Source organism: Elgaria multicarinata, chromosome 21 (assembly GCF_023053635.1).
Source record: "Elgaria multicarinata webbii isolate HBS135686 ecotype San Diego chromosome 21, rElgMul1.1.pri, whole genome shotgun sequence".
NCBI classification, from domain to species: domain Eukaryota; kingdom Metazoa; phylum Chordata; class Lepidosauria; order Squamata; family Anguidae; genus Elgaria; species Elgaria multicarinata.
Genome location: NC_086191.1, coordinates 13,904,375 through 13,917,277, shown reverse-complemented (window position 1 = coordinate 13,917,277; position 12,903 = coordinate 13,904,375). Strand labels below are relative to the sequence as shown.

The 12,903-nt window shown below is 46.0% G+C and overlaps 2 protein-coding genes across 2 annotated transcripts in view; one reads left to right on the top strand and one right to left on the bottom strand.

Moving 5' to 3' along the window:
* Positions 1 to 12,903, top strand: part of LOC134412386 (zinc finger protein 208-like) — a 489,474-nt gene that overhangs the window by 438,957 nt on the left and 37,614 nt on the right. The window lies entirely within an intron of this gene.
* LOC134412408 (transmembrane emp24 domain-containing protein 10-like) lies at positions 3,371 to 9,578 on the bottom strand. The gene is made up of 5 exons (XM_063146323.1): positions 9,174 to 9,578; positions 8,514 to 8,634; positions 6,282 to 6,355; positions 4,614 to 4,740; positions 3,371 to 3,873 (listed from the first exon to the last, which is right to left on the bottom strand). Exons 1-5 carry the CDS (start codon positions 9,366 to 9,368, stop codon positions 3,752 to 3,754), a joined length of 639 nt encoding a protein of 212 aa, XP_063002393.1. The 5' UTR covers positions 9,369 to 9,578; the 3' UTR covers positions 3,371 to 3,751.

Genomic DNA, 12,903 nt, shown 5'->3' with positions numbered 1-12,903 from the left:
CGTAGACTTGTAAAAAAAAAAAAAAGGGTAGACAAGACGCACACACGCAGATAGACACTTGGGCAGGAATTGCCTGTATCTTTAACAGTTGCATAGAAAAGGGAATTTCAGCAGGTGTCATTTGTATATATGGAGAACCTGGTGAAAGCTGCAGGAGCCCTGCCCTCTTTTAAATCTGGTCACTCTAGTATAGCTCCTGCAGCTTTAACTGCTGTGACGAAGAAGGAATTTCACCAGGTTCTCTATATATACAAAGGACACCTGCTGAAATTCCCTTTTCAATACAACTGTTAAAGATACAGGAGCCCTGTCCTCCTTTTCATAGGGTCACCCTATTTATAGCGTAGAGTGACCATATAAAAAGGAGGACAGGGTTCCTGTATCTTTAACAGTTGCATAGAAAAGGGAATTTCAGCAGGTGTCATTTGTATATATGGGGAACCTGGTGAGATTCCCTCTTCATCACAACAGTTAAAGCTGCAGGAGCTATACTGTAGCTATACTGTGACCAGATTTATGCTGACCGTGCATCATTTTTTAGGAAGTAGGTAGATAATTTAAAAGGGCATGTACATCAGCAGGTATTAAAGGATGTTCCAGTACAAAATTTATCCATACAATAACTTCCTCCACAAAAGCAGCATCTACTGGCCATTGCCAAAACATACACTTAACAGAAGCATTTGCTGCATTGCACCACCAGAAATCAGCAGAATTAGACAATCCCTTATTAAAGAGATGTTGTGGAGTCCAATACACACAGAACAAAACTTTGGGAGCTGCAATTGACAATGACCTGGTTCAGACAACACACTAAACCATGCTGCTTAACTACAACATGGTTAAGGGATTCCCTTAACCATGTTGTGGTTAAGCAGCATGGTTTAGCGTGTTGTCTGAACCAGGCCAATTATCTTGCACAAACATGAATCATCAAGCCAGACATGAGCCTGAAGACACCTTGAAGAATTTCCCCATTTGTGTTAGTGGGTGGCCCAAATCGCAATGTGGGGTGCATAACCCCAGCTCTGAATTTCATATTCAATATACTGGCAGTTGCGGCCATGGGCCCAGTGCTCTCGATGGTGTCATGCTCAGAAATTAATAATAATAATTTATTTCTTATGAAGCGTTTGCTGTGATGTCTTGTGTGGGACATGGTCCTGACGCTGTGGATATATGATTTGGAGTCACTGAACACTTCTTTGGGGTCGCACCGGACCAGTTCCTTTATATCAACACTCATTGCTACGGGGCAGCAATGTTGACAAGGTGGGGGCGTGTTATTTGGGCTGATCCAAATTTATTTGGAAGGAGTGTGAACTCATTTCTTATTCAGGAACGTGGCCTAGAAAGTCACATCTTAAAATGTGTTGTTCCCCCCAAAAAACACCCCACGCTTTTGATCGGACATAATACAGCTCATGGCCCAATGTGTGAGAATTACCAGTTTAGCCAACAAAGGCTTTTTACATTCTGCAAAAAGAGGGTGATCAATGTAACCGTTGATTGTATAGGGTTCTACCTGTCCATTCTGCTTACACCTTTTCCTCTGTGTGTCCATCCCCCATCCCTCAGATCTCGGCTGGCAAAGCAGGTGCTTCATCTGAATTTTTTTGCCTTCACCAAAAAAAAGGTTATGCAGGGATGAGGAAATTCTGGTCTGGTCAAGTTCCACCTGCAGCCTCCAACTATCTGAGCTTAGGGTTCAAGCAGCCTACAGCAAAGGCTACCATTTCTGTGACAGCTTGAACCCCAACACCTCTTTTGAAAAACAACCACCCACTAATTGTACCGACAGACCTGAAATCTCTAGAAAGACAAACCAACATTTCTTTGTTTAACTGGCGTAAAAAAAGCATACTGATGCAAAACACAGAAACAGGACAGTAAAACGAACGAAAACTGGCAACGTTAAAAGACTTTAGCGTACACAAGACACAAAAGGGTAACATTAATGGACTCTAGTGTACACAAAATGGCATTAATAGACTCTTTGTTGTTGTTTATTCGTTCAGTCGTTTCCGACTCTTCGTGACTTCATGGACCAGCCCACGCCAGAGCTTTTGGTCGGCCGTCACCACCCCGAGCTCCCCCATGGTCAAGTCCGTCACCTCCAGAATATCCTCCATCCATCTTGCCCTTGGTCGGCCCCTCTTCCTTTTGCCTTCCACTTTCCCTAGCATCAGCCTCTTCTCCAGGGTGTCCTGTCTTCTCATTATGTGGCCAAAGTACTTCAGTTTTGCCTTTAATACCATTCCCTCAAGTGAGCAGTCTGGCTTTATTTTTTGGAGTATGGACTGGTTTGATCTTCTTGCAGTCCAAGGCACTCCCAGAATTTTCCTCCAACACCACAGTTCAAAAGCATCTATCTTCCTTCGCTCAGCCTTCCTTATGGTCCAGCTCTCACAGCCATAGGTTACTACGGGGAACACCATTGCTTTAACTATGCTGACCTTTGTTGTCACTGTGGTGTCTCTGCTCTTAACTATTTTATCAAGACTCTAGTGTACGCAAAACACAAAATGGCAACATTAATAGACTCTAGTGTACGCAAAACACAAAATGGCAACATTGATAGACTCTAGTGTACGCAAAACACAAAATGGCAACATTAATGGACTCTAGCGTACGCAAAACACAAAATGGCAACATTAATGGACTCTAGCGTACGCAAAACACAAAATTGCAACATTAATGGACTCTAGCGTACGCAAAACACAAAATGGCAACATTAATGGACTCTAGCGTACGCAAAACACAAAATGGCAACATTAATGGACTCTAGCGTACACAAAACACAAAATGGCAACATTAATAGACTCTAGCGTACGCAAAACACAAAATGGCAACATTAATGGACTCTAGCGTACGCAAAACACAAAATGGCAACATTAATGGACTCTAGCGTACGCAAAACACAAAATGGCAACATTAATGGACTCCAGCAGACACAACACACAAACACACACTTTCCATATTGCTCCTAGAGGAGAAGGCTATTAATGACTACCAGTCTTGATGCCTCTATGCTTCCTCTCGTAATCAGAGGCCTATGTACACCAGTTGCTGGGGAACATGGGCAGGAGAGTGCTGTTGCACCATGTCCTGTTTGGGGGGCCTGGTCGGCCACTCTGTGAATAGAATGCTGGACTAGATGGACTCTTGGTCTGATCTAGCAGGGCTCTTCTGATGTTCTCCAACATTGCATAATGACCCACAGGTCAAAATTATAAAACCGGCCAAGGAAGCTACAGATCTTCCACGCATGCATCCTGCTAAACTCCATAAATCCTGGCCCCAGTTGAAGAGGTGTGTATGTACATGTGTGTGTGTGTGTATTCCCACCCTCCCAAATAACAACAACATCTATTATCCAACATTTATTACTTTCAAACATTCTCCAGTGTGCTCAGCATTTGGGATTTAAATTAACTGCAGTTAACCACCATCTAATTTCCACCAGCACCCAGGGAAAGCACCAGGGTTTCCTTCCCCCCACACACACACAAAAAGTGAGCCAGTGGTTTTGAAATCCAGCCTCCAATACCAATGGGTTTCTGATTTCCAGCTGGCCGAGAGATCCTGTCCAGTTTTCATGTTCCACCAAGACTCCTGGCCAAGGAAAAAGCCAGAAAAAAAAGAATCCAGGCAGCTCAGGATCAGAGCAAGTTGCTAGAGAAGGGGTGAGGCAGGGAGCCCAGGAAGAATGGGATTCACTTATTGCCTCCCCCCACCCATCCTTAACCAATCACTCAATGAGTTTCTTGGCCTTGAAAAACCGCCTGAGGTAGAAGACCTGCCAAGTAGCCAGGCCGACGAGGCAAAACATGGAGAAGATGCTGAAGTAGAAGACACGAACGCTGGTGGATTCTGCAAAGAGAAAGGGGAAAGGGAGAATGGCAGAGCGGTGTCAGAGTTTGTCACGTTTTCGGAACTTTATTGTTTAACTATGTTTGGGGAGGGGCTGTATGAGATTGGTCAAGCACAGGTGCCAGCTTCAGTCCCCAGTAAGCCCAGGGGTTCTGCCCCAGAGTCTGAGTTCATTGCCATGTCCGGTTTAATCAAGAGAGCATGGCTCCCAGCATCCTCTGGGGCAAGGCAAGGGGTCCTAGGAGGCGCCCACGCTGTGCCACGTGGAAGGCAGCCACAATGAGGGCAATGAGGATGATCAGGGAGCTGGAAACAAAGCCCTATGAGGAGAGACTGAAAGAACTGGGCCTGTTTAGCCTGGAGAAGAGGAGATTGAGGGGAGACATGAGAGTACTCTTCAAATACTTAAAAGGTTGTCACACAGAGGAGGGCCAGGATCTCTTCTCCATCCTCCCAGAGTGCAGGACATGGAATAACGGGCTCAAGTGGCAGGAAGCCAGATTCTGGATGGACATCAGGAAAAACTTCTTGACTGTTAGAGCCGTACAACAGTGGAACCAATTATCTAGGGAGGCGGTGGGCTCTCCCACCCGAGAGGCCTTCAAGAGGCAGCTGGACAACCATTTGTCAGGGATGCTTTAGGGTGGATTCCTGCATTGAGCAGGGGGTTGGACTCGATGGCCTTGTAGGCCCGTTCCAACTCTACCATTCTATGATTCTGCGTCAGCGTACAAACCCACCATTGGTGTCACGCATTTCTTCCTCACGTTGCTTCATGAAGGCAAAGTCCTTGACGATGAATTCAGAAAGGTCTTCCAGACGCCTCAGGTCCACCTCCAAGGGCTTGAGCTTCTCCGCCTTCGCGATCTAAAGAAAAGGCGAGGAGAGGGTGAGCTGGACCCCGAGGAGGGACGACCCCCCAGCACCTGCAAGGTCACCTAGCTCTCGCTGAGCTCAAAGATGCAGCCATTTCTGGCGAAAGATTCATGGCCCAGGCCCATAGGACTCTTCAAATACTTAAAAGGTTGTCACACAGAGGAGGGCCAGGATCTCTTCTCGATCCTCCCAGAGTGCAGGACATGGAATAACGGGCTCAAGTTAAAGGAAGCCGGATTCCAGCTGGACCTCAGGAAAAACTTCCTGACTATTAGAGCAGTACAACAATGGGACCAGTGACCTAGGGAGGTTGTGGGCTCTCCCACACTAGAGGCCTTCAAGAGGCAGCCGGACAACCATCTGTCAGGGATGCTGTAGGGTGGATTCCTGCATTGAGCAGGGGGTTGGACTCAATGGCCTTGTAGGCCCCTTCCAACTCTGCTATTCTATGATTCTATGACGCAAATCAGCATAAAATCTGCTGATGTTCATTTATACAGGGGCTCAATGAAAAGACATTGGGAGGGTTTATTTACATTTCACAGGGGGCAAAGGCAGCCAATTAATTGCTCAACTGAATCATCTCAAATCAAAGAAATCGTTCCATTTATTTGCACCCTAACCCAGATCAACCAAACCAATGGGAAAAAAGGATTTCCTTCCCCTAAGCTTCCTTGCCATGCAAAGGAAGATATATATATATTTGGGAGGGGGGAGGTTATTGTAGCTTGTAGGAAGTGGAAATTGAAAACTGCCCTCTGCATGGCAATGAAGCAGAGAGAAAAAAATTCTATTGGCACCAATGGACACTCCGGACCGTATGGAATAAATCCAGGACCCTGGGAAAGTGATTCGGTCTAGGTATAGCAGCACCCATGCTGGGGAGGGCTAAACCTTGAGCTTTGGAGACACAGTGTCCAAGTCAGAAAAGACCAGCCATCTCTGGAGAAGAGCCACGGGAAAGGGTTATGCTGTCATTACACATTGCATTCACCCCATGCTTTGAGGACCAGCATAACCCCACTCCATGCCCACTGCCCACCTGCCATGGGGCACCCCAAATTATTATTATTATTATTATTTGTATCGCACCTTTTGCCCAATACTGGGCCTCAAGGCGGCCTTACAAAGTTTGAAACATACATCGGAAAGAAGAAGAAAAAAAACGTTTAAAATACACAACAAAATTATAAGTCATTAACATAGATGGAGGGCCAGATTATTCTCCAAAGGCCTGCTGGAACAAACAAGTTTTTGCCTGCTTCCGAAAGCCCATCAAGGAGGGAGCCAGCCTAGCTTCCCCGGGAAGAGAGTTCCAGAGCACCGGAGCAGCCACCGAGAAGGCCCTGTCCCATGTTCCTACCAAGTGCGCCCGTGAAGATGGTGGGACTGAAAGAAGGGCTTCTCCAGAAGATCTCAAAGCACGGGCAGGCTCATAAGGGAGAATACGGTCTTTCAGATAACCTGGACCCGAACCATATAGGGCTATTATCAAGAGCCTCCCCTAGCAAAGTGGGCGTTGTTATACTTACGTCTTCATAATTCCGTGCCTCCACCCCGTGTTTGATATTGAGGGTGACCAGTTGGTCGGGGACCCGGAAATTCCCTGGAAGACCAGATGAAAAAGAATGGTTGAAGTGAGTGGTGCTGGAAATAGGGATAGATCCAGATAGATACAGACAGAGAGAGTAAGGTTAGATTTTATTTATTGCATTTATATACCGCCCCATAGCCGAAGCTATGATGATGATGATAGTTCTAGAGGACAATTATTTTATTCATTTATTATTTATTTCATTTCTATATACACACACACACACACACAACAGCAGAAGTTCTCTGTGCAGTTCACAAGATTAAAACTATAGAGTATAATTAAAGTATAAAATATGGAAACTTCCAACCACAATATAAAAGTTTTGGAACCTCCTTTAAGCATGTGGGAAATGATAAGAAAAAAACCCTGAGCATACACAAAATGCCCATGCCTTCCCATTAACTAAAGCAGTAGCCAAAGTGAGGCCTGTGAATGCACGGCAACTCTTAAGAATTTTTCTAAAAGCCACCAGAAACCAGGCTTTAAAAATGGGTGATACATGAAGCTTACCTTTTTTTCATAATAAGAAAACAATTCTGATAACTCTCAAATGGGGGAGTGTCCCAAATTCTACTCCCGTACCTGATTATTTATTTATTTATTTATTATTATTTAAAGCATTTCTATAGCACCGCCTTACCATTTCTGGCTTTACAATAACATATAAAACAATTCCATTAAAACCCTCAACCCGCATTAAGACAATTCCATTAAAACCCTGATCTGTTTGGCTTTCCCCACTTACAGCTCAGTGTGTATTTTTCCAAGATCTCTACACATCTTATCATACTTTGGTGATTTTTTTTTTTAAAAAAAAAACACCCACAAACCTCCTTTTCCCCCAATTAATCTGACCCTGAGCATAGCAGAAAGCTTGAGGCCAGGGAGGACGTAACCTAAGGAAGGTATTGGTTAAGAGCAGTTAAAAATTCTTGAACCTTCAAATTACTGATATATTTTGAGTGTTACCAAACTTAAATTTTACTGTTCTAACTCTGTATTTTAATCTTATATCAATTTTGCTACGTGGTTTTATCCTGGTTGTGCTTTTTATACCATATTTTGTATTTGTGTTTTTAACCTGTTGGTAGTTTTATTATGGTTTTAATTTTTGTGAACCGCCCAGAGAGCTTCGGCTATTGGGCGCTACAAAAATGTAATAAATAAAAATAAAATAAAATATATATACACTCAGCTTAGAGAGAGGGATTTAAGATGTTTCTGCTGATTGTAAAGCAATCACTAATTTTCCATTTGTTTCTTCAAAGACCCACCTAGAAATGCTGAAGGCAACAGAAATTGGTGTGCTGAGCATAAGTACCCCTAAAGGAATACGGATTCCAGGTAGGCTTTTGAGAAATGAAAACCAACCAACAACCATGGCTGTATTTTTTTCTGACAATTTGGCGGACTACAGCAAGCCATATTAAAGAATTGAAACAACCGATACAGGCAAATAATCTGTCTAGCTTACTTTGCAGAGGAAAATAGATAGAATAATAATGTGTGTGTGTGTAAAAGCGACAGGAATTATTTGGAACCGCCCAAAGCGCTTCAGCTAGTGGGCAGTATAGAAATGCAACAATTAAATAAATAAATAAATAAACCTGCTCTTTTTTCCAATCCAGGGTCAGCCGTGAAACATGCAAATTGAACAGAATGAGTGTCTCTGAGCATGTTTGGAGGACATTCCCCTCTCCAGTGGGTGAACACACCAAAAACTGGGGAACAGAGGCCAGGGGACTTCAGGGGCATAGAATGATAGATAGAATCATAGAGTTGGAAGGGGCCTACAAGGCCATCGAGTCCAACCCCCTGCTCAATGCAGGAATCAATGTACATGGGGTTCCCAGGTAGTCACCCTTCCAGAAACTGACCAGAATTCCAGAAATTAACTGCCATTAATTTCTAATGGCAATGCCTCATCAAAAACCCACTTAGCTTCATCAAGGTTGCAGCCTCCCATGAATCTTAGGCAGGCCTCGGCCCCCGTACCTCTCTCTTTTTGGTGCTTTTACAAATTTAAACCCCACTGTCAGAACTATGGGAAGGCTTCAAAAGGGGTGGGGGGTGGGAGACAGTAAAGAAGAGGCAGGTTGTGTTGCCCGGAGGCTCATGGGTCAGTTCAGTGCAACAAGCACCCAGGACCACCCCCACCCCCACATACCTGGCTGTCCATGGCTTTCAAAGCAAATTTCATAGATTTCGTAATCATCGGTGGTAAAGGCAAATTTCCCTTTCTTGGCCTCATCCTTGGAATACAAGAGGTGTCCGGAGGAGTCCGTGACCTGCGGGGAGAATCATAGAATAGTAGAGTCGGAAGGGGTCCATAAGGCCATCGAGTCCAACCCCCTGCTCAATGCAGGAATTTATTATTACAAAACAAAATACAATTCCGGGGAAGATCATCCAATGAACACTGAAAGTACATGGATAAGATGATGGAAAACTTAAGGATCTTTTGGTCATCAGCTCACTTATCCTTTTGTCATTATTCTACTTCTTGTCGTTTACATACATACAGGCCTGCGCATACACACGCACATACATATCTCTGTCTGTCTTACACCAAAACGTCAAGACCATGGATATAAAATAATAGAGAGGGCCGGCGGTGGTGTCCACTCAGGTGCAGCCAGAGTGCCCCTGGGCATGTCCAAAGTGCCACACCAAGACACAGCCTTAAAGGCGGAACGGCACAAGCTGCAGTCCAGTTCATCCCTCTGCTGTCTGCGCCGAAAGAGGCAACAGCGTGGCCACCGCTTGGGAAGACCCGAAGAGGGGGCACAGGGGTGTGGGTGGGTGCGTGGGTGGACGGAGCCCTCACCCGTAAGTCTGTCCGGATTCCTGGCGCGGCGGCTTCGGAGACCTCGTATTCCCCGGTGACCATGACGTCCCGGTGCAGCTCCTCTTTCAGGCATTTGCGGGTCTGCGGCGGAAGCTGGAAGGAAAGAGCCTGGCAGCCCCCTGCGGACAGGGACAGGACCAAAACCCAGGGACCCAGGAGTCCGGGGACCCACATGGCTGCTGTGGTTGTCGCAAGGGAGACCCAGCTGGGGCCCCAGTTGGGTTCTGCCCAAGCCTGACACCCAGAGAGGCGCCTGGAGGTTCAGCCCCCTACCTCTCCCCCTTCCCAGCCCCCTTCCGCCCAAGAACACCAACCCACCTGCCCCCTTCAACCCCCGCAGGTATTGTCTCCCTGCTGCCAAAGAACCAGCCTGCTGACGCCTTTGCCTCGCCGCGCTCTACGCGCGATGGCGCCCTCTGCGCGTCCTCGCCTTTGCCTGCGCCCACATCCGACGTGGCGCTCGATCCCGGGTTGACTCCGGTTAGGGGCGGGGCCAAGGCAACGGAGCCACGCCCCCTCGAGGCAAGCAGCCGTGAAATAAGGTCCGGGGAAGCGCGAAATGCGTCCCCACCGGTGCAAGGCGGAGAGAGGCTCTCTGGAGAGGGGAAAAGCCATGCTGGTGGAAAGGAGGGAGGGATGGGGCAGGGCAAGGCGCAATTTGGGCAGCGATCCCTTCGATTTGCATGCATTTACGGAGGGAATCAACGCCATGGGGTGCAGTGCGGGTATGGGCTGGTGGCTCCGATTCTGGCGGGGCTCCGAATCCAGGCCAGGCTTCAGCCTGATATTTATTTAATTTATTTATTACATTTTTATACCGCCCAAGAGCTGGAGCTCTCTGGCCGGTTCACCAAAATTAAAACCATTCAAAGTATAAAACAACAGTATAAAACCACAATATAAAATACAATATAAAAGCTCAACCAGATCAAAACAGCGGCAATGCAAAATTACAAATTCAAAACGCCAAGTTCAAATTTATTTATAGACTGTTAAAATGCTGGGAGAATAAAAAGGTCTTCACCTGGCATCTAAGGGCATATAATGTACATGCCAAGCGAACCTCCTTAGGGAGCTCATTCCACAGAGAAGCTTATGACAGTATAAGCTTAAAACTGCAATTGAAAAGCTGAAAACAACCCAAATAAAAAGAAACTCTAGCAGCAATAGAGAGATTTAAAATGCAAGAGAGCTCACGGGCATTATCAAAAGAAAAGTCACAACATGAGTCTTTATATATCTATTTATTTGCAAGATTTATACATAACAGATACAAAAAGGGGGCAGCTCCCAAAACAGCCGAGTGGGGGGGGGGGGGGGAGAGACCCCAGCTGGGAACAGGAAGAGCTTTGGGAGAAGGTTACCTAGGGAGGTTGTGGGCTCTCCCACACTAGAGGCATTCAAGAGGCAGCTGGACAAGCATCTGTCAGGGATGCTTTAGGGTAGATTCCTGCATTGAGCAGGGGGTTGGACTCAATGGCCTTGTAGGCCCCTTCCAACTCTGCTATTCTATGATTCTAAGGCAGAAAGGGACAAACCAAGGAGAAGGAGTCACAATGCAGTCACTGGTTCCTGGCAAACCTGGGTTCGAACCAAGACTCTCTTCATCACAAACCCAGGAAGGAGCGGGCCAGGACATGCTCCATCTTTTCTTCCAATATGGCGGTGGGCACTAAAAAACCCTCTTCAGGTGGTTTTCTGAACGGGATAGTCCACTTCTGACACCTTGTAGCATCCCTCAGGCATAGGGACCGTAGGGGTGAGCTTACCTGTTCAGCCTGCCGTTTGCCCCTAGACCAGGGGTCCCCAACCTTTTTGGCACCAGGGACCGGTTTCGTGGAAGACAATTTTTCTACAGACCTGGGGTGGGTGGGGTTGAGGGGATGGTTTGGGGAAGCCACGCACCCCAACACTCCAGCATTCAGGCTTCGCTTCGGCTGGGTGGGCGCCCAGCCGAAGCGAAGCCAGGACACTGGGGCGGCTTCTGGACTGGCGCGCCGTTCTGAAGCTGCCGTCCCCACCCCAGCGTCCTGGCTTTGCTTCGGTTGGGCAGGCAAGATGGCGCCCGGCGCCCAGGTACGCTGGGGTGGAGGTGGGTGGGTAAAAGCAGCTCACCTGCACGGCTTGCTTCCTAAAAGGCCATGGACTGGGACTGGGACCAGTCTATGGCCCAGGGATTTGGGACCCCTGCCCTAGACTACCAGGCAATAACTGCAGAGCCTTTTCCTTGCTGGATTCCTTTATTATTGAAACCTCCTGGAACAGTGATACACCCAACTCCCTGCAGCAAGGCCCATGCCACCAGGTGGATGAAGAAACAGAGGCCCCGCCCAGGCCTTCGATGACGACCTGGAGACTAGCAGCTACAGGCTTCTTACAGGTACATGCACATATCACAACTGACATCAACGCCACCAGGCTATTTTGATTGAAACGACATGTGCATGTGAATAAAAGATTGAGAATATATATTTAGACAAGATGTTGCTGGACTACAATTCCGTACGGCCGCTCTCAAGGAGACCTGCCCACCCCAACATCATGCCCGCCCCCCAAAAGGATGGCCCCACCTGCCCCCCAAGGGGACGTGGCCTTGGTCACATGTCTGGTTCTACAGCTCACAAGTCACACCGCCGTGTTCTACAAAATACATTTATTTATTTAGGCATTTTTATCCTGCCATTCAGAGCAGCTTACAAAAATATTTCTTGACAGTCCCTGCCCACAGGCTTACAATCTAAAAGACACGACACAAAAGGAAAGGGGATTGGGAGGGAGGAGGAAGGGGAAAAGCCAAGCAAATATGTTAAAATCGCCGAAATAAAGATCAAGTGAGACATTCAATGTATCTGAAATCAACATGTATTTTTAGTGGCTGTACAAATTTCTTTATGGTAGTTCTTTTTGCTGTCCTCATACAAGACCAGTAGAAAAGACAATTATTATTTTCTATTGTTTTAAAAGCAAAAGGTCCTGGATTAGAAAAATAAATATTTTATTATTTATTTAAAATATTTATATCCCACCCTATATCACTAAGATCTCAGGGCGGCGTACAGATAAAAACATACAGTATAAAACAATATACACAGTTAAAAACAAAGAACAGTGTGGATAGGAGGGGAAATGCTCCTATCCAAATGTTTAGTGCTAGACTAAACAGAAAATGGGAAATATGCAGTAAAGAAAGATCAGACAGGGAGGCAAAAGGCGCAATTCCCTAGCCAGAAAAAAGTCCTACAACTGCCAGCATAGGATCGTGCCCTAACCAGAAGCAAGCCTCACTGAGATTATTATTATTATTATTATTATTATTTACCCGCCTCTCCTTCTGGATCGAGGCGGGGCACCACACAAATAAAAACACCATAAAATACATACAACTAATTCAAATGTTTAAAACTATTATTATTATTATTATTAATTTATTTATATAGCACCATCGATGTACATGGTGCTGTACAGATTATACACAGTAAATAGCAAGACCCTGCCGCATAGGCTTACAATCTAATAAAGTTGTAGTAAACAATAAGGAGGGAAAGAGAATGCAAACAGGCACAGGGAAGTGTAAACAGGCACCGGGTAGGGTGAAGCTAACAGTATAGAGTCAGAACAAACTCAATATTTAAAAGCTATAGGGAAAAGAAAAGTTTTTAGCTGAGTTTTAAAAGCTGTGATTGAGTTGCAGCACACCATTATTTATTTA